General features: G+C 47.7%; 2 protein-coding genes across 3 annotated transcripts in view; one reads left to right on the top strand and one right to left on the bottom strand.

Annotated features, from left to right (window-relative positions):
* The window catches only part of NLRP7 (NLR family pyrin domain containing 7), a 232,412-nt gene that overhangs the window by 28,380 nt on the left and 181,763 nt on the right, over positions 1–22,269 (bottom strand). The window contains exons 9-10 of the mRNA XM_060289612.1: positions 16,597–16,685; positions 1,275–1,406 (exon numbers count right to left, since the gene is read on the bottom strand). The gene's annotated coding sequence lies outside the window, so the exon portion shown is untranslated. The remainder of the gene's footprint in view (positions 1–1,274; positions 1,407–16,596; positions 16,686–22,269) is intronic.
* LAIR1 (leukocyte associated immunoglobulin like receptor 1) lies at positions 12,260–19,286 on the top strand. Of its 2 annotated transcripts, XM_060289661.1 has the most exons (9): positions 12,260–12,347; positions 12,784–12,819; positions 14,605–14,901; positions 17,446–17,556; positions 17,652–17,694; positions 17,778–17,815; positions 18,019–18,071; positions 18,425–18,511; positions 18,617–19,286. In XM_060289661.1, the coding sequence occupies exons 1-9, from the start codon at positions 12,314–12,316 to the stop codon at positions 18,761–18,763; spliced, it is 846 nt and encodes a 281-aa protein (XP_060145644.1). In that variant the 5' UTR covers positions 12,260–12,313; the 3' UTR covers positions 18,764–19,286. The 2 variants fall into 2 exon arrangements, with proteins under 2 accessions (XP_060145644.1, XP_030707569.1); XM_030851709.2 differs by lacking the exon at positions 18,425–18,511.

The following is a 22,269-nucleotide window of genomic DNA, read 5'->3' as shown; positions in this document are numbered from 1 at the left end:
CATAAAACGTACAACACCAAGAGTGAGCCCTCTTACGCTAATACGTATAAAATAGATAACTAATAAGAACCTGCTGTATTAAAAAAAAAACAATTCAGAAAAAAAGAAAAAGAGTGAGCCCCCATGTAAACTACGGGCTTTGGGTGGTTATGATGTGTCGATGTGAGTTCATCAGTTATAACACGTGTACCACGCTGGTGCCAGCGTGTTGATAATGCGGGAGGCTGTGCATGTCTGGGGGCGGGGGGTGGACGGGAAACCTTGGTATCTTCTGCTTCAGTAGTTGTGGCTCACAGGCTCAGTAGTTGTGGCGCACGGGCTTAGCTGCTCCACGGCATGTGGGATCCTCCCAGACCAGGGCTCGAACCCTTGTCCCCTGCATTGACAGGCGGATTCTTAACCACTGTGCCACCAGGGAAGGCCCCTCTTCTGCCCAATTTTGCTGTGATCCTAAAACTAGTCTAAGAAATAAAATTCATTTGCGAAAAGAACCAAATTACCCATCTGACCTTGACGGTGGGTCACGGATGGTGTTTCAGATAAGTGAGCAGCGGTTTGCTTGCAAAGCTACTGAAACATCTGTTATGCTAAGAAGCAGCCCTCACTGCTGATGGGGGTGGCGGTGAGAAGGACAAAGCTCAAGGAAAGGAGTTACTTCCCTTTTTCTGAGAAAATCAACAGGAAAACCGAGACATACTTGGGGTTAAGCTTCCGCACATCCTACCCTGCATGTCTGTCTGTCGAGTTGGGCTCCACTGCCTACCTGTCTGTCGAGTTGGGTTGTTTCGGTTCCTCTGTTTGCACGTGCTGGCCTGCCTCGCTCTGTCCCCTCATCCTCCTTGGAGAGCTTCCCTTGGCGATGAGCATGCCTGGGCTGCTTTCTCCCCGGGCTCTGTGATTCTGCCCTTGCAAGGACTTTCAGATGCTAATGATGGATGGTGACCATCAATCCTCCTGGGAACAATGGGCTCCCACTGATACCCCAGGCTTGTGATGACCTGTGAGCATGGCCAGCTAACCCCAGTCCTCTGTGGGGCTCAGACGGGCTGTTTTAAGCTTTTTACCCAGGTAGTCACATGTATGGGAGGTCCACCTTAGGTTCTTGGGGACACAGAGAGGCCCTCCAGACTCAGTGGGAGAGAAGGACACGGACAGAGACAGAGAGAGAGGAAAAAAAAGGAGAGACAGAGAATTTGCATAAAGTCAGACTAAGCGAGACAGAAGAGAGGAAGAGCCAGAGACAGATGTACTGACTGAAGGAGGCCTCTACTTACTTCAGGCACCGAGGGAGTGTTTAGAGACGCTCCATCAAGCGTGGCGGCTGCTACCCACAGGTGTCTGTGGATCAATCTACACAAAGCCAGTCTCAGCCGCCATGTGCTTCAATTATAAAACACACCCGGGACCTGGAAGACACAGTAAAAAGAAAGAGCGTGAGCTATGTCGTTGGTCATTTTTTACACTGCAAAGATATCGTTTTAAAACAGATTGGGTTAAATGAAACATAGGTATAATTACTTTCCATCAGTTTCTTTTTAGTGTGGACCTTTAAACACACACATGTGGCAGTACTTGCGGTTGATATTGTATTTTAATTGGAAAGTGCTGGTTTAGGGAGCTGGCTGGCCACCTTAACACCCCACACTCTTCGCAAAGGGGACTCAAAGGAAAATGGGCATCTTCCCTGAAGCAGATGCTCAGACAGTCTCCGGAGAGCCTATGACCAAGAGGCATCACTCAGAGACCTGGTGGGACTTATCCTTTCTGTCCTAAGAGAGATGAGCTAACGTTCCAAGTCTTGCTTAGCAGACCGTGGCTTTTCTGGCTTCCCTTGAACTTGGTGACTTCAGTCACTGAAGACATCTCCAGTCACAATGGCTTTTCTGACAACGACCTCTCGTGTCATTGGATCCTAATGAGTTTTGGACCCTGACTTCATGGTCATGGGGGGCCGGAACAGTGCAGAACACAAAAACAATAAACTGGACATAAGATAAATCTATCCAGATTGAAGTACTCAGAAAAGAAAATGGAAACCCAAAGGAAAATTCTAAGAGACTTGTGGAATTGATTTGATACATTTAAATATTGCACCTTGATTACCACTGTAGCATTAGCTAACACATCCATCCCGTCACACAGCTGCCATTTCTCTTTTCCTTTGTGCCGAGAACAAGATCTAGTCTCTTAGCAACTATGAAGTCTAGAGTACGGTATTGTTGCCTATAACTACCATGCTATATATTAGATCCCCAGAACTTCTTCATCTTACAACTGCAAGCTGGTACCCTTTGGCCAGCATATCCCCACTTTCCCCACCCCAGCCCTTAAAAGACAATCATTCTACCCTCTGTTTCTACGAGTTGGCTTTTTTTAGATGCCCTATAGAAGTGAGATCGTACAACATTTGTCTTTCTCTGTCTGATTTACTTCACTCAGCATGATGCCCTCAGGGCTCATCCTTACTTTTCCAAATGGTAGGATTTCTTTCTTTCTCATGGCTGAATAATATTCCACTTATAAATATACCACATCTTCTTTAACCATTCATCTGTTGAGTGACACTTAAGTTGCTTCCATATCTTGGCTATTCTGAATAACGCTGCAATGAACATGGGAATTCAGAAATCTCTTAGAGATTCTGTTTTCATTTCCTTTAGATATATACTCAGAAGTGGGATTGCTGGGTCATATGGTAGTTCTATTTTTAATTTTTTGAGGAAGATCTATACTGTTTTCTATATCCCATTTTGGAATTCGAGCAAAGTCTTGATTTCAAAGCCCAACTAAGGATATTATGTGATAAAATATTACAAACTAATCTTGTCAAGAATCCTTAATAAAAATGAGCAAATAATATAGTTATATAATAACAATACTATTTTATAACCAAGTGGGATTTATACCTTGTATGCAGAATGACTTAACATTTAAAAATACATCAGGGGGGGCTTCCCTGGTGGCGCAGTGGTTGAGAGTCCGCCTGCCGATGCAGGGGACGCGGGTTCGTGCCCCGGTCCGGGAAGATCCCACATGCCTTGGAGCGGCTGGGCCCGAGCCATGGCCGCTGAGCCTGAGCGTCCGGAGCCTGTGCTCCGCAACGGGAGAGGCCACAACAGTGAGAGGCCCACGTACCACCAAAAAACCCCCAAAACATCAGTAGGGACTTCCCTGGTGGCGCAGTGATTAAGAATCCTCCTGCCAATGCAGGGGACAAGGGTTCGAGCTCTGGTCCGGGAAGATCCCACGTGCCGCAGAGCAACTAAGCCCGTGCGTCACAACTACTGAGACCGCATGCTACAACTACTGAAGCCCACGTGCCTAGAGCCCATGCTCCACAACAAGAGAAGCCACCACAATGAGAAGCCCGTGCACTGCAACGAAGAGTAGCCCCCGCTCACCACAACTAGAGAAAGCCCACGCACAGCAACGAAGACCCAACACAGCCAAAAAAAACCATAAAATAAAAAAACCACATCACTATAACTTTCCTCATTGACAGAGGAAAAAAGAGGTAAATTATATGCAGAACATATGACAGATGAGAACACATTTAAGAAAATTAAATGGCCATTCACGGTAAAGGAAACAAAACAGAACAAAAAAATACAAACTACCGTAAAATAGGAAATTTCTTAATCTGGTAAAGAAGATGTAAGTAGCCCTACAAAAAGCATCATATTAAACGGTGAAATCTTGATGTCATCATTTATATTCATTAGCGATTCTAGCCAGTACAAAAAAGCAAGAAAAAGGGATGAAAGCCATAAGTATTGGAAACAAAGTAATACAAACTGTCACTGAAAATAGAATATACTGTTGTATATATAAAAAATCCAAGAGACTATACAAACTATCAAAATTAATAAATGAATTTTGCAAGGCTGTTATATAGAAGGTCCACAAAAACCCAACCATGTTTCTTCATAACAGCAAAAAGAAAAAACAAAGGGGGGGGTAGAAATAAAATTTTAAAAAACCAATGACATACACAATAATCTAAAAACATGTAATTAAAGCAATAAATCTAAGAAAGGATGTGTAAGACCACCACATTGAACTACAAAACATGTTGAGAGAAACTCAGAAATCCTAAATTTTAAATAGAGCGTAGAAAGACTCAACATTGTAAAGATGTTGATAGTCCCAGAAGGAGTCTGTGGATTTGATGAAATTTCAATCAAAACCCAGGGGAAAACTAAAACAGAGTTACCATATGATCCAGCAATCCCACTCCTGGGCATGTATCTGGAAAAGATGAAAACTCTAATTCAAAAAGATGCATGCAGCCCTGTGTTCATAGCAGCACTATTCACAATAGCCAAGATATGGAAGCAACCTAAACGTCCATTGACAGAGGAATGGATAAAGAAGATGTGGTACATATATGCAATGGAATATTACTCAGCCATAAAAAAGAATGAAATAATGCCATTTGCAGCAACATGGATGGACCTAGAGATCGTCATACTGAATGAAGTAAGTCAGACAGAGAAAGACAAATATCATATGATACCACTTACATGCAGAATCTAAAAAATGATACGAATGAACTTATTTACAAAACAGAAACAGACTCACAGACAAAAACAAACTTCTGGTTACCAAAGGGGAACGGGTGGGGAGAGGGACAAATTAGGAGTCTGAGATTAGCAGATACGAACTGCTATGTATATATAAAACCCAGGGAGTTTTTTTTTCTTAGACATACCGAGGGCCAAAATTATTCAATGATATCTTGAAAAAGAAGAACAAAGCTGGAAGACGCACACTCCTAGGTGTCATGAAGCTAGAGTGTCTGGATCCATGTGATATGGCTGCACAGATACACGAACTATACATTAGAACAGAACAGAAAGGCTGGTAACAGATGCGTTCAGTCTCCTGCTATATGACACAGGATATCCAGGAGCTCAATGAGGACAGGATGGTCCTTCCAATGAATTGTGCTTGTATCAATCGGATTTCCACATGAAAAATGTTTGTGGACTCTTAGCACACAACATACACACACACCATTATTTCCCAAGGACTGAAGATATAAATCTAGAAAGTACATATAGGGCTTCCCTGGTGGCGCAGAGGTTGAGAGTCCACCTGCCGATGCAGGGGACACGGGCTCGTGCCCCGGTCCGGGAAGATCCCACATGTCCCGGAGCGGCTGGGCCCATGAGCCATGGCCGCTGAGCCTGCGCGTCCGGAGCCTGTGCTCCGCAACGGGAGAGGCCACAGCAGTGAGAGGCCCGCGTACCGCAAAAAAAAAAAAAAAGTACATATATAGTTCTGGGAGGAATACACAGGAAGCTTCTTCACATTTTGCAGCAGCACTAAATATAAAATAAAAATTAGATACACTGGACTACAATAAGATTCAGAAATTCTATTCTTCAAAATGCCCCAATAAGAAAGTAAACCCCAGCTAGACCAGGAATAATCACAATGAACATATCTGATAAAGGACTCACATGCATAATAAGAAAAAGAGAAAGCTTCCTATTGTTTAGTAAAAAAGTCAACCCAATTTTCTGAAATGAGAAAATGACTCAAATAGACATTTCACAAAAATAAAATGAATATTCAAATGACCAAAAACCACAGTCATTAGAGAAATGCAAAGTGAAACCACAAAGGTACCACCACCCATCCCAGCGCGGCTAAAATAAAAAGATGCAAAATTGGAGGGGTTGGTGAGGATGTGGAATAACCAGACGCTCAGATTAATTAATTAATCCGCATTGATTAAATTAATAGTCACTTTGAAAAACGTTCAGCAGTACCTACTAAAGTTGAATAAATGCACAACACACAGCAGTTACACTTGTAGGTTTATTCCAGCAAAAAATGCACAGATATGTTCATCACTTCACACGTATTAAGAAATTCAAAGCAAGACTCTCCATCGTAACCTAAACCAGAAGCTAAGCAAATGCCTGTTCACACGAGGATGGATACGCTCATTGTGGTGATTCACGCAGTAGAATCCTCCAGAGCAACCCCAGCTGAAGGTCCACAGCTCCCTGCATGACTATGGACACATCTTACAAACATCTGGTTGCACAGAAGAAGCCACACACACACACACAGAGCGCAGAGAAGTTCCATGTTGACGTAAAGAACCAAAACAAGCAAATTTAACCCATGCTGTCAGAAGTTAGTGTAGGCATTACCTTTGGAGAGAAGTTACCGGAAAACATGAGAGTGCTCAACTTGTGAAAATTCAACAAGCGGTGCATTCGATATGTGCACTTTTGGTTTTTTTGGGCCACGCCGCACGGCATGTGGGATCTTTTTTTTTTTTTTTTTTGCGGTACGCGGGCCTCTCACTGTTGTGGCCTCTCCCATTGCGGAGCACAGGCTCCGGACGCGCAGGCTCAGCAGCCATGGCTCACGGGCCCAGCCGCTCTGCGGCATGTGGGATCTTCCCGGACCGGGGCACGAACCCACGTCCCCTGCATCGGCAGGCGGACTCTCAACCACTGCGCCACCAGAGAAGCCCGCATGTGAGATCTTGATTCCCCCACCGGGGATCTGCATTCGGGATCTTAGTTCCCCAGCCAGGGATCAAACCCATGCCCCCTGCAGTGGAGGCGCAGTGTCTTAACCACTAGACCACCAGGACGTCCCTGATATGTGCACTTTTAATCTAGTACACATCAATAAAAGTCAACACACACACACACACACACCCTGAGATACATCAGAGGAAAACTGCTGAACCCCAAAGACAAAATCTTAAACACACTGAAAGAAAAAGGATACATGACTTTCAAAGGAACAACGAGAAGAGTTACAGTTCATTTGCAACAAAAATGATTAATACCATATTTAAGCGCTAAAAAAAAAAAAAAAACTGCCAACCTAGAACTCTACAAGAGAAAACTTCAATATTGGCGGTGACATACAGACATTTTGGCAATGAAAAATTGTATTATTCACCAACAGATGGGCACCAAAAGAATGAAAGTTTCAGGCAAAAGGAGAATAATCCCAGTAGAAACAGAGACATGTAGGAGGGAAGGAAGAACCATGGAAAGGGTAAATATTTGAGTAAAGATAGGAATTTCGAAGGATGATTCCATCGTTAATGAATTAATAGAACATTAGCCCACATTTACTCTGTATTTGATTTCAAAAATCATTTTGACCTGTATTGAGCCTTGGGCATGAATGCTCTCCAGTTGGAGACCCATGTGTCAGAAGGATGCAAAGGTTGGGGGCCTTACTGTGAATACTGAGGGATGACAGCTCCACATCAACTTCCGGAAAGAAAAAACCAGAATAACTGCCCTGATGGACCTGCTGGCCCAGGAGGAAGATGTAGATGCTAATTCTTGAGCATACATATATATAAATTTATTTATTTTTGGCTGCGTTGGGTCTTTGTTGCTGCACGCGGGCTTTCTCTACTTGTGGTGAGCAGGGGCTACTCTTTGTTGCGGTGCACAGGCGTCTCATTGCGGTGGCTTCTCCTGTTGTGAAGCACGGGTTCTAGGTACACAGGCTTCAGTAGTTGTGGTTCGCTAGCTCTAGAAGGCAGCCTCAGAAGTTGTGGCGCACGGGCTTAGTTGCTCCATGGCATGTGGGATCTTCCTGGACCAGGGCTTGAACCCCTGTCCCCTGAATTGGCGGGCGGATTCTCAACCACTGAGCCACCAGGAAAGTCCCTGTAGATGTTAATTCTTTTAGTCCTTCTTTTCCTAAGTAGTCAGCCTGTCCCCATATCCTCCTTGCATATGCCCTTCAGGTATGATGGGAATAGTAATTAGGATCCAACGAGGAAAACAGAAACTCTTCTCTGTATTTAAAACAGCGAGAACTACATCCAAATGTTATTCTGAATTGGATCTTTGCACAGGAAAAGAACATTAGTGAAAAAACGTATTAATTCCAAATAAAGTTTGTACTAGTTAATGATTGAATCAATGTTAATTGCTTGTTTTTGACAGATGTACTATGGTTATGCGAAACATTAACATTAGGGGAAACTGTGTGAAGGGCATATGGGATTTTTCTGTGTCTTTGCAACTTTTCTGCAAATCTAAAATTACGACAAGGTAGGTTTTTTTAAAAAATAAGTTAGCAAAGATCTAAACAAACATTTCTCCAAAGAAGACATAAAGATGGCCAACAGGCACATGAAAAGATATTCAACATCGCTAATTATTAGAGAAATGTAACTCAAAACTACAATGAGGTATCACCTGTCAGAATGGCTGTCATCACACATATATATGGAATCTAAAAAAAAAATGGTTCTGCAGAACCTAGGGACAGGACAGCAATAAAGATGCCGACGTAGAGAATGGACTTGAGGATACGGGGAGGGGGAAGGGTAAGCTGGGATGAAGGGAGGGAGTAGCACCGACATATATACACTACCAAATGTAAAACAGATAGCTAGTGGGAAGCAGCTGCATAGCACAGGGAGATCAGCTCGGTGCTTTGTGACCACCTAGAGGGGAGGGTGGGAGGGAGACGCAAGAGGGAGGAGATACGGGGATATATGTATATGAATAGCTGATTCACTTTGTTATACAGCAGAAACTAACACAATATTGTAAAGTAATTATACTCCAATAAAGATGTTAAAAAAGAAAGAAAGAAAAGAATGGCTATCATCAAAAAATCTATGAATAATAAATGCTGGAGAGGGTGTGAAGAAAAGGGAACCCTCCTATACTCTTGGTGGGAATGTAAATTGGTGTAGTCACTATGGAGAACAGTATGGTGGTTCCTTAAAAAACTAAAATAGAGCTACCATATGACCCAGCAATCCCACTCCTGGGCATATATCTGGAAAAGATGAAAACTCTAATTTGAAAAGATACGTGCACCCCAATGTTCACTGAAGCACTATTCCCAATAGGCAAGATAGGGAAGTAACCTAAGAGTCCATGACAGATGAATAGATAAAGAAGATGTGGTACATATATGCAATGGAATATTACCCAGTCATAAAAACGAATGAAATAATGCCATTTGCAGCAACATAGGTGAAATAATGCCATTTGCAGCAACATAGGTGGATCTAGTGAAGTCAGACAGAAAAAGACAAATATTATATCACTTACATGTGGAATCTAAAAAACAGTACAAATGAACTTACTTACAAATGAACTTACTTACTTACTTACAAAACAGAAACAGATTCACAGACATAGAAAACAGATTCACAGACATAGAAAACAAACTTATGGTTACCAAAGGCGAAAGGAGGAGAGGGATAAATTAGAAGTATGGAATTAACAGATACACACTACCATATATTAAATAGATAAACAAGGATTTGCTGTATAGCACAGGGAAGTCTAGTAATAACCTATAGTGGAAAAGAATTGAGAAAAAAGAACACGTGAGTAACACCCACGTATTCTTTTTCCATATATATATATATATATATATATATAAAACCAAATCACTTTGCTGTACGCCTGAAACTAACACAATATTGTAAATCAACTACACTTCAATAAAAAAATAAGTTAGCAGATACATATTTTCTAAAAAGAAAAGAAGGATCAATGGTGTTGACTGCAATAAAAATGCACAGTGAGAGTTGTGAGGTTCTGTTTTATTTGGGGACATACTGAGGACTGTTGCCCAAGAGACAGCCTCTCAGAGAGCTCTGAGGAGCTGCTCCGATATCAGCATCTATGTGATTTTGGGGAAGGCGTACATGCCGTCAAGCACACATCTCTGTAGAAAGCTGCTGCTACTCACGAGGAACAGATACCTTAGTTAATGACTTTAGTGCTTTTCTAAGTACGAGAAGATGCAAGAAATTGGGTTCATAAAATCTTCTCCTGAAAATATCTAACTCTCTGAAGGCCTGTTCTGCCAGCTTTCCCAGAGCACAGAGTGCCTCATTCCAGATCCCTGCCTTGAACACCCTTCAGGGTGTGTCGAAAGTGAGTAAATCCAGTGACTAATGACTCAATCCTTGTAGAGCCAGAAAGAAAGTGACATTCTCTGGTTGGCAGTGATCACCTGGGACCAAGGAGTAGCAACCATAAAAATAAAATAGCCAGTTTCCTTGGCAGCAAAATGGTTTATTTGGGAATCGCAGAAAATTGCTATTTGGGACAGGCCAGCTATGGTGGATCACAGGCAAGTCTAAAGAGATAAAAGGGAGGTCACCTCTTATCGGGTTTTAGGAGGAAACGGGGAAGGACTGTTTTGAACAGAAATTCACTGAAGAACAAGAGTTAGACGTTTGACATTTTCTCATTGGCTGGAAGCAGTGGTTAGAGCATTGTTGCTGGGGCACGGAAGGATCTTCCTTCTTTTTCTTAAAGCAGGGGATGAAATTCCCATGTAATTAATGTCCTCCCTTGTCTAAATAATTCTCGTCTTCCTTCTCCGTACTGGGAGTGCAGGTTGCACCAAGTGCTACATGCCTGAGAGTTCCCCTTTCCGGGCTTCCCGGCTCCATTTTAAATGAGGTTACTTTGCTTATTTTCACAAAGGGAACAAGGAATCTTGGTGGCGATGGAAATCTTGACTATGATGGTGGTTTCACAACTACCAGAGCTCATTGAATTGCACATTTTTAATGGATGCAGTTGGCTGTCTGCAAATTATCCTTCAATAAACCTGATAAAAGCCACTAATGAAGATGAGAGAGAGAGAGAGAGAGAGAGAGAGAGAGAGAGAGACACACACCAGAAAAACGCGGATACGTAGGGCTGGCTGGTGTTAATCAACGAGGGTGACCCCTGGACTTTACCCTTTAGCCTCTACCATCTGCAAGGCCATGAAAATGAAACTTAATGCATCATTGTCAAGGTGAGAACCATGTTCAGCATTCAACTTGACTCTGGGGAATCTTGTCTTCCTTTAATTTTTGACTACATAGCCTTCACTTAGTGTTCATTTCTTTGAGGCATTTAAGAAGACCTTTAAAATAGTCTATTAAGCAATTTTAGTTTTTAAAATAATTATTATTTTAAAATGGAGCGTGGTCCACAGATTTAGTCTGAAGTTTTGACAGAAAATCTAGTATATTTATTGTTTACTTATTAAGAATTCCAGGGATAGGCAGTCCCAGGGCTGGTTCAGCATTTGGGGACCTTCTATGAACCCTGGATCTTGTATTCTTTCCCCTCAGTTTGTTCAGTATTTCTGCTATTGTAGTCAAGCTTGTTGCCTCATGGTTGCAAGATGGCTGCTGCAGCTCCAGATATCACATCATCATGATATAGCTGCCCATGGACAGGAGAAAAGGAGGCAAAAGTCTCATGAGACCCTCTGTTATTAAGAGACAAATATGATTCCCAGAAACCCTGATATATCCTGCTTTATGTATCATTGGCCATACATGCTCATGTGCCCCCTCTGGACCAATCGCTGCAAATGGGATTGCTGGCTTGCCTTAACCCAAATTTTATCCTCTGCACTCCCCCCATCCCTCAGCTCCAGGGTTGGAACATAGCCACTCAAACAGAACTAGGTTTCTGTTGATAAGGAAAAAGTGAGCATCGGCTGCTGTGCAGACATCAGTGTCTGGCACAGCTACCCCCTGGGAGAAGCAGCTCTTGCCTGGCCTTAGGGGCAGTGGACATGAGATTCCCTGATGGGGCTCCTGTCTTACTGGGCTCCGTGTGCACAAACGCCCTCCCCATCCCTGGTCCTGCTCTTTATTTCAGCACCCAGCTGGGTGCCCCACCTGATCCCAAGCCCAGGGCCAGCTCCCAAGGTCTGTCTCCTGATCACCCAATCCCTTTAGGATTTTGCTTGTGCTGATGGACCAGCCTCCCTTTCCCTGGTTCCCATGCCACTTTGGGAAGATAGGCAGAGAACCCATGTGAGTGAGATATTTTTAATGAGCTCAATACCTTGCTGGGAATGTAACATATATTGTAATATTAAATACCTGGAGGGGGATTTGGGGCTTCCCATTTTAAACACAAGGAAATGTTGGCATAAAGTGGTGTAACTCTTTGCCCAAGAACAGACGGCTATTGTGTGGAGCTGGGACCAACAGTCAAGTCAGTTTGCTGCACAAATCCGTGTTCTGCTTGCCCCACAGAGTGAGAATGAGGCTCCCACCTCAAGGGGTGCCTCCAGAGACGAGTTCAGCCTCATCAGTGCACAGGGGGAACAAACAACTTTTGGAAGCCAGGCCCCACCTCTGTCTCGTTAGTGGGAAGCGTGGATGGGAGGGGAGAGAGAGCTCTTCCCCTTTGTGTGAGGCCGTTGATGTAGAAACCCCAGACAGGGGCCCTAGCCACCACATCCTCTTTTCTCGTGTAGCCTACAGGCTCTCTCCTTCACTCACAAACTCCAGGACGGTGCCGGGGGCAGGGGCTGGGCCATGTCCCCCCGTCCCACCACCCTCCTGGGCCTGGGTGAGTCCTGGAATGGAGGGGTAGGAATCCAGGGGCAGAGGGGCTCTGCTTCCCAGCTCCGTCCCGACTCCAGCCCAGAAGACGCTGGGGCCCTAGCGGGGCAAAGTGGTCCCCCTCAGCTCTGGCCAAGACCTAAGTCTTACCACGGAAGGTTCAGTGCTGGAAATGGTGCCTGGGTATGGGGTTGAGTTCAGACTGAGAAGGGCTGGGGGGCAGGGAGGAACACCTGCTTGGAAGAGGGGTTGGGGGTTTGTCCTGAGACGATTTCAGAGCAAGGAGAGGGCTCGTACTCAGAGGCAATGTTGACCGGGGTGTCGGGGAAGTATGGGACGATGACCACCCCCTACCCCGCTGGCTCCTCAAGGCCCCCGCTTGACTGCGGCCCCATGAGGAAACCGTACAGTGGGCGTCTTTCTCACTACAACTTCTCTTCCAGTGCTCTGTCTGGGTCACACGATGCACACACAGGCGGGTGAGTCTTCTCCCCAATCCCCTCTGCACCCCGCAGGCAGATGTAGGTGAGAGTGGAGCTGATCCTGGGGGCCCTGACATACACCTCGAATTGCAAACAACCTCCAGTGTATAACCCTCGCTCAGGTCTCTCCCGCGTTCTCCCCCTCTGCTCTTGATGGCCCCCAGGGACGATTCAGAGCATACAGACCAGGCTGCACCCACGAGGTCTCCCCGCACAAGCCCAGATCTCCCGCGGCAGCCCCTGGGCAGAGAACATGACCTCGCCAAGGGCAGACTCAGAATCCTCCTCAATCCCACCGTCTCCGTCCTCTCGTACGGACTGTAGCACACAGTGATGTGGTTTTAAATGATCATTTAAAAGTTTTACTTAAAAACTTTAAATATCTATATAGTATATAATTTATCTTCAGGACCGTAATCTTCCTTCAAGTCCTCTCACAGTTTACCTTCAGACAGACTGAGACCCACGCATCTCTCTTTGGCCTGGATCTGTCTGTCCCCATGCTGTCTGGCCCACTTATCTCAGTTACCTTGGTTTTCTTTCCCTTTCTAAATGCCATCTTCCCACTCAGCTCCAGACTCCGCACCACCCTGAATACCCGGTGTCCCCTGTCCCTCGGCCTGGGGAATTCATCCCTGACCTCAGATCTTGGCTCAGATATCTCTTCCCTTGGACCTCCCAGAGGACGGCAGCTCTGCCTCCTGTCTGCCCCCGAGATTCCCACACTCACCCCGAGGGCATGTACCACCGTTTGTACCCGTGGATTTGCACAATTATTTGTCAATGGCTATCCTCTCTCTAGACTTTCAGCCCCAAGAGGGCAGGCATCCTGGGTGTTTCTCATATTTGTGGAACCAGTGGTACATGGAGGCATCAGTAAACAGATAGATGAGAGCTAAGGTGTGGTCAAAAGAAAGAAAGAGTGAATGAGTGACCTCTGCCAGCCCCCTGCCTCTATGGGATTTTGCTGAATGTGAGGCCAGCTTCCTGTTTCAGGGCTACAAACCCGCTCTTCCCCCTGCCCCCAGCCCAGTTGAGACATTTGGGGTTTCCAGAGCCTCCGTAACAAGGAAATGGAAATAAGCTGAGATGAAGGTAAACACACACACACACACACACACACACACACACAGCCGCGCTGCAGACTGCGTCCCTCACCCCATACAATCCCACCTGGGACTGGCAGCTGTCCTTCAGACCAGCCCAGATCATTCCTACCGACTGAGACCCCTGCTTTCCTTGTCCCAGGAATGACCCGGTCATTCCCATCCTGTGCCACCCTCCCAGCTGTCTCTGTTCCCCTAGAGTGGCCGTGGGCAGGGAGAGAGCCGCCCCCTGCAGCAGACATGCCCGGGGGCCCAGCCTGCTCTGACACCTCCCACGTCACCCTGAACAAGACGTGACCAAGCCTCAGGGTCCTTAAGTCAAGTGGGGAAAATCACTCCACAGTGATGGGAATTTATATGCTCATAGAATGGACCTGGGGGGTCTTTTGGGGGAGGATGATGGAAATGGTCTAAAATTGGATTGTGGGACTTCCCTGGTGGTCCAGTGGTCAAGACTGAATGCTTCCAATGCAGGGGGTGTGGGTTTGATCCCTGGTTGGGGAACGAAGATCTCACATGCAGTGCAGCCAAAAAAAATTGTATTGTGGTGACGGTTGCACAACTTTGCAAGTTAAAAAAAAAAAAAGTACCGAATTGAGCAACACAAATGGGTGAATTATGTGACGTGACGATTTTCACTTAATGGATGCTGAGACTCTGCTCTTACCCATCCCAGGGACCCTGCCCAGTCGCTCCACCAGGGCTGAGCCCGACTCTGTAAGCCCCCAGGGGTGGCCTGTGACCATTGTGTGCAGGGGCCCTGCTGGGGCTGAGGAATTCCGTCTGGAGAGGAAGGACAATAGGAGTGACTTCAAGGATGAGAAAACTGTGTTTCAAATTGGTCCATACCAGACAGAGGCCAGATTCTGCATCACCGCTGTGAGTAGAGACGCTGCCCAGCATTATCAGTGCCTCCATCGAAAAGGTAATCACTGGTCTGAGCCCAGTGAGCCCCTGGACCTGCCGGTGACAGGTGAGGAGGTCTCTGCTCTGCCCTCAGGTTTGCCCCAGGTCCCTGGACCCTGTCCCCAGCTGTGTCCTCTGTCCACAGGCTCCCCTGCCCCCTCCTGACCCCCAAACCCTCTGGTTCCCTCTTCCGTCTGCACACACATCTCTCTGCCTTCACACCTGGCTCAGGTCCCTGGAGCCTGGTCTCACCTGGACACCACGGTGACCTGGGCACTCAGCCCCAGCATCAGGGTGGGCACAGAGCTATCCCTGCTGGGCTGGCGGGGGGTGCGCTTCCAGAGATGGGGTGAGGACAGACCCCTTCAAGGGAACCTGTGTCTTTTCCCTCAGATGGTGTCGACTGTCCTTTCCACTGGGTGAGAATCTGTGGGCCCTAGGCCATGTGTCCCCTGTGGTGTGGCCCACCCTCCATCGGGCACATCACATGGTCCTAGACCCCTGACCAGGCCTGGATGGTGCTTTGGGGGACCTCTGGGATGAGGCCGTCCCTGTCCCTGTGTGCAGTCAGCCCCCAGGATGTCCTGGAGTCAGCGCCCACTGGGGACACTTTGACCCCCTCCACACCCTCCTGGGGCACTGACCCCGCCGTGTTGCTTTGGGGACACAGGAGTTCACGTACAGAGGACACCCGCTTAAATATGCTCCCAAATGGGACAACCTGGAGAAGTGCTAATCTTATTAATACCGAGGAAATATTTTCTTCTCACCTCGTGTGCACCAGACAGCCTCCTGCCGTGGGACTGATGCACATGGTGAATGAGGAGAAAGGGTCCCTGGCTTCCCAGACTTTAGCGGGAGAATTCATTAAAATGAATAATAGGGATGTATATAAGTATATATGGGCATATGAAAATATAAACATATAACTTACAATGTAAAATTTCAGATCTATAATTTAAGTAAATTAGAATACAGTTACACTATTAAATATATAAGTAATACAATATAATATACATTACTATATTGTTACCTCAGTAATGTGTGCTATATATTATGTTATCATGTATTATGTATTACTATCATCTGTATATGTAATATTAAAATGTGTACCATAATATATATTAAATATGTATAATTGATATAATTTTTATGTATAGAATAATTATGTATAATTTAAATTATTCATATAAATTAAATTATACATATGTAAGTTAAAAACACATAATTTAAAATATAATATATATTAATATATTTATATATTATATATTATATATATTATATATATTAAAATATATTTATATTTACTATTTAGGCATTAAGCATATTTATATAATATGTAATATACATTATAGATGTAAACATATTGCTATATATTATTTGTACGTGTATAACATATATGCTATTCTAAATCGTAGTAAATGTCAGCAGGGGAAGCTCAGGCAGCAATGGCGTTAAAACGCAGGATGGGGTCGTGGATCCTGGACCAAGTACAGTGTTGAGGAAAGGATGCTCCAAGAAATGAAATTTTCTATTTTAAAGGACGTTGAGGACTCAACCTCTGGAGCAGTGGGAGGGAGGGGGCGCTGACCAGAAGAGGGGATGAAGCGCTCCAACCTTGTGGGTGTACCAGCCCCCAAGACCTCAGTTGGACCGCCTGTAAAATGAGCCATGCTGAGCACAGCACTTAGATGTAAAGGAGGTTATGGACAAAAGGCGCATGCGTGGAGTGCAGCTCGTGGCGGGTGCTGCATCCTCTCACCTGCTAAAGGCTGGGCTTCAGGCAGCTCGAGGACATCGGGTCTTGGCTTCTTGACTCACAGAAGAGCATTTCCGCCCCATCAGGGATTGCTGCGAAAAACAGAAGAGATCAGACATGGGGATTCTTGTGTTTGGCGTGGGAACCCAGAAGGAGGTGAGCAGGCAGAGGTTCCTGCTCTCGATTCCTGCTGGGTTTCCGTCTCTGTAAAGGTTGCACAAAGCGCGGAGAGCAGCGCCGTCCCACGCAGCCTCCTGCAGGAAGGAGATGCTGTGTATCTGCGTCATCCCGGGAGGGTGTCATTAGCCAGGGGTAGTGCAGTGGCTAGTGCAGCTGGCGATCTGACTTTTAGTTAACCTAAATTTCAGTGAAAATTGTCCCGCGTGACTACCGTGGTGGTAACCATCCTCACAGCAAGGTCCATGGGGCTGTTCTAGGGGGAGCAGGTCGGGGTCCGGGGAGGAGACCCCTTGGAGGTGGGGATGGGGGACTCAGAGGCTTCTCTGTCCAGATCAGGCCTCTGACCCAGACCCTCCTCACTCCTCGGAGACACAGACGCATCCGCAGGACAATGACCGTCCTGATGGGCGAGGGGGACGCAGAAGCACGAGCCCGGTGCGTGTTCTTTGGGGAAAGGGGGAAAGAAGGGGCTTTGGTGCCGGTCATATCCCAGCTTGACCAGTGCCCTGCGGACAGAGGACTCCAGCGCTCAGATCCGGTTTTGTAAAGTGGAGATCATGTCACAGGACTATTGGGCATGAGAGATTTATGTGTAAGTGGGGACATGACAAGCGCCCAGCGCATGGTGGGCATGCCGCCGGTAATCGGATTCCACCCTCCCACCTCCCGCAGGCCTGCCGACAGAGCATCTTTATATTCTCATTGGGGTCCCTGTGGCCTTTCTCCTTTGTCTCCTTCTCCTGGGCCTTTTCCTCCTCCATCGTCGGCACGAGAGAAAACGGGGTAGGTCTCAGGGACAGGGTGGGGTGACCCAGGCGGGCTGTTTGGGGTGCTGGGAAGAAGGCTTCTCTTCTGAATTCACACCCGACTGTCCCCAGGGCCCCCAAGAAGCAAAGGTGAGGAGCAGAGGCCCCAGGAGAGGTGAGGCTCCTGGGAGTGACCCCCGGGCCCCCAACCCCCTGCCCCCAGGCAGCCCCGAGGGCTCACGTGTTCTCTCCCCTCAGGCTCAGCCCCGCTGTTGACGTTGCAGATGAGACACCAGGTAAAGACAAGGATGGGGGACAGGTCTGGGAGCGGGGAAGTGGGGATTCAGTGCCATCAGGAAGCAATGTGGTAGGGGGTGTTCGGGAGCATTCTAGAATGTTCCAGATGGGGTGGGAGACCAAATATGAAGCTATGAGGTCAGACGTATTTGCCCCCTAAGGTCCACCCCAGAGAACTGACCCCTTGTCCTCTCCCTGCCAGATCTGGCCACTGTCGACAGACTTCCTGAGAAGAGTGGGGAAGTGGACACCTCAGTAAGTGCTTGCATTAGTCACCTCCTGCTGGGTACCAAAGCCCCTGAAATTAGCAGCTTAACAAAATCATCTCAGTTTCCTGGGCCAGGAATTAGGAATCGGATCAGCTGGGCGGTGGTGGCTCATGGTCTGTCCTGATGTCGCTGTCAAGATGCCAACCAGGGCTGCATTCATCGGAGGCTCAACTGAGGCTGGAAGATCCACTTCCACGATGGCTCAGTCCCCTGGCTGTGGGGAGGAGCCCCATTTCCCCACCACACGGGCTCCTCCATGGCGGCCGGCCTCCCCCAGCAGGAGGGACCCCAAAGAGGGAGGAACAGAAGGCACACTGTCCTCTGTGGCCTCCCCTACAGGTGGCCCTCACTCTGCCACATTCTATTGGTCACACAGACCAACCCTGCTTCTCTGCGGGACGGGACTACACAACGGCGACTCAGGAGGTGGGATGTGCGGGGGCACCTGGCATCTGGCGACCAAAGTCTTCCCCTCCCACAGCCCCTCCCTCACCTCAGCCACCCATACTCACCCTGAGTCTCTCTCCTCAGGCCTCTGCTGCAGGAGGCCCCCAGGAGGTGATATATGCCCAGCTGGACCACCCGGCCTTCACACAGAGGGTGGCCAGAGCTGCGTCCCCACTGTCCACAGAGCCCACAGCCAAGTCCAGCATGTATGCAGTCCTTGCCAGAAACTGACCCCAGGCCCACCTGGCCTCTGCACTAAAGACACAGGAGGGCACTCTTGCAAAGCCTGCAGTGGACATTTGGAGGGTTTCCCTGTGGAATCGGCCCTTCCTGAAGTCATCCGGTCAATTCTCCTGCTGGCAAGAGCTGGAGTCCTGAGACCCTCCAATCAACTTCTAGGAGATTCATTCACCATGTGGCCCCTCCCACAATCAACTAGCTCCTTGGAGAGGACGTGTAGTACGTGTTTCAGAGACCCAGCTGTGGCCCCTTGGCTGTTTCCAGAGAACCAGCTATAGTGCTTGGCTGTTTCCAGAGACCCAGCTGCAGTCTCTTGGCTGTTTCTAGAGACCCAGCTATGGTCCTACAGTCGCCCAGCTGATTCCAGACACGTCCTGTGAATCCTCCCCTGCCCCCAGAGACCTGTTTTGTTTTCTCAGCCGACTGTACGAACCTTCCTAGAGTTCAGTTGTTGATCTTGAATCTGGGCTACACTTATGCGGCTCATTGCTGATACCCTGTTTTCTGGATCATGCTTCACCTTGTTCATCAATAAATGTCCTCACAGGCCCGACTGCGTCAGCCCTGCGTGTGGCGCCGGGGTACACAGGTTCTAGGTCCCAGTCTCTGCCTCCACAGTCACTCAAGACTTAGTGAGGGAAACGACAAAAAGGGCATCCTTGTTTTCCGATTCAAGAGTGTCTCAGGGATGAGAGAGGGAGATGTCTGAGGGGACTTCTGTCTGGGTGAAGGCGCAGGCCTGCCCCACCTGATACAGCTGCCATCCCCCCCGCCATGTGCACGCCCACGAATGCACGCATGTACTGTACAAACGCATATACTTATGCACACACCCACATGCACGGACACGTGTGGAGCGGGCGAGGGAGTTGATGAGACCACGACTGCACACGGAGGGTCCCTCAGGCTTTAGGTCCACCCAGAGGAACATGCAGGTCCCCATTTCCCACCCCTACTCCAGTTCATCCCCACTGGACGCCATGCATTCTCCAAACACAAGAGGACCCATCAGCTGTAGGACACTGTCCTTGATCTGACCTTCACCCCGTCACCTGGCTAATGCCCTTCAGGTTTGGGATTGGAGGCTGTTCATCCCAACAAGCTTGCAGTTGCTGCTGTAACGAACCCCTCACATAGGGGCACCAAACAACACAACTTATTATCCTACAGTTCAGGAGCTCAGAGGCTAACATGTTAAACTGGGCTAAAATCAGGGGTCAGCAGGGCTGCGCTCCTTCTGAAGCCTCCAGGGCAGAGCCCATTCCTTTACCTTTAGCAGCGTCTGGGGGCCGTCTGCATTCCTTGGCTCGGGGCCCCTTCCTCTGCCTTCAAGGAGAACTGTAGCCTCTGCAAATCCTCCCTCTGACTAGGACCCCTGCTTCTGTGGTCGCACCTCCTTCCCTCTCTCTCACCTGCCTCCTCCCTCTTACAAGGACCCTGGTGATTACATTGGGTCCACCTGGAACATACAAGCTCATTCCCCCCCTTGAGATCCTTAACTCAATCACACCTGCAAAGACCCTTTTTGCACCTAAGGTAACACAGCAGTTGGCTCCAGGGCGTCGGATGCGGACATCTTTGGGGCTGTTATTCTGTCTACCTGAGCGGGTGTCGGGCCTCAGCACCACCTCCGCTTGTGGGCTCCTCTGGGCTTGAATGCCTCACTCTGAATTCTAAGTACCTCCTTGCAGGAATGTTTCCTTCTTCCACTAGCTTGTGAAATGATCAATGTTTGAGAGTCTATTTCTTGTATCCCTAGAACCTCTACGTAAGAGGAGGTCGGGGAGGAAGCAGTGGAGACTGGAAACGCACCCCACAACCCGTTAACCCCCCCACCCCCACCCGGTGCTCAAAGTGACAGGAGGTTCCTGTGTGACAGGTGGTCCCCGTGTGACAGGACTGTGGCTGCTCACCAGCACCGTGTCCTCCCTTCCTGGGCTCCCAGCGAGATGATCTCCCCAGCCTCCCTGCAGTTATGTGTGTCCTGGGATGAAGTTCACAGTGGCATGTGAGCTGGATGGATGGAGCTTCTTCCAAGCCTGGCCCGTGAACCTCCCACACAAGATCCTCACGGCTCTTCCCTTCTGCTGATGGGTATGGATGCCCTGGGTGACCTTGGACCCACACGCTGAGTGTGGCACCTGGTTCCCAGGATGACCCCATAGAGTAGAGCCTGCTGTACCCCTTGTATTAGTCATATTTCAGGTTTCTCTAAAGTTGATGCTTTAACATGGGTCATACATGCATATGCTAGTGTGAAAATTAATAAAGGGAAACCTAATTTAAAACGGAGTTGGGAAGCCCTAAAGGGGAGCTCTCTCACTCCTACCCTCTGCTGCAGCTTACTTTACATTCCTGGGCAGGAAGAAACTTGATTTTCAGAAGAAGGATGATTTTCTCCTCGCCCAGCAATAGCCCAGCCAATGAAAAGAGCAACAGGCTAGCCAATGAGAAACAGTCACAACTTAGCCAATGAGAAACAGCACCAGCTCAGCTAATGAGAAACAGCAACAACTCAGCCAATGAGAAAACAGCAAAGCCCAGCCAATGAGAAACAGTCACAACCTAGCCAAGGAGAAACAGCACCAGCTCAGCTAATAAGAAACAGCAACAACTCAGCCAATGAGAAAACAGCAAAGCCCAGCCAATGAGAAACAGTCACAACCTAGCCAAGGAGAAACAGCAAAGCCCAGCCAATGAGAAACCACCACCAGCCTGACCTCTTGGTTTTCTCCAAGGGACTTTCAGTCAAAGCAGGCCCTTCCAGCTTCCTCCTTTTTCTCTGTAAAGTAACATTCCTCTTCCTTGTTCTCTGGACTTGACTGTGGTTTGCCATAGTTTGAATGTCCTGAATCGCAATTCCTCTGCCATTCCTAAATAAACTCATTTTGCCCGTAAAATAACGACATTTAATTTTAAGGTCGACACTGGACACACCTTTTCCTAGATGACCCAATAATATGCCTGAGTCACTTGCATTGTCCCCCCGCCTCCTCCCTCACTGCCCCCCACCCTGCCCCAGCTCCTGAGCAAGAGTCCTCTTCCTGGGGTGCACTTATCAAATACAAACCAGTCAACCCAGAGTCCACACCGCACCCCCTCCTTTATGGGGGTCCACAGTCTGGGCCACGACCCACCTGCCCTTGTCACGCTAGGGCCAAGCACATGACAACTAGGGACGCCCCCTCCACCCCAGAACCCGCTGAAATCATTAATCCAGCCAATCCCATGCCTGCTTACCCTTTCCTGCCCATTCCTTCTTGTGGAAACCACAGTAAAGGCTCCCATTTCCCCCTCACTCCATCTCCTCCTTTCTGTCTCTGGTGCTTCCCTACGTGGCCCTGGTGGGTGGCATGCATGCCCCCTCCTCCTGGGAACTGTGATGAATATCTTTTCAATGGCAGGCGTCTCCTGATCTGCTCCCTCACATTTTAGAATTAACACACAGTATTTTAAAGCACCTCCCTGCTGAGCTGGAATCAGCTTCACCTGTTGCA

This window comes from Globicephala melas, chromosome 19 (assembly GCF_963455315.2).
Source record: "Globicephala melas chromosome 19, mGloMel1.2, whole genome shotgun sequence".
Taxonomy (NCBI): Eukaryota; Metazoa; Chordata; class Mammalia; order Artiodactyla; family Delphinidae; genus Globicephala; species Globicephala melas.
The sequence above is the reverse complement of the archived record's forward strand: the minus strand, read 5'-3'. Positions and strand labels throughout refer to the sequence as shown.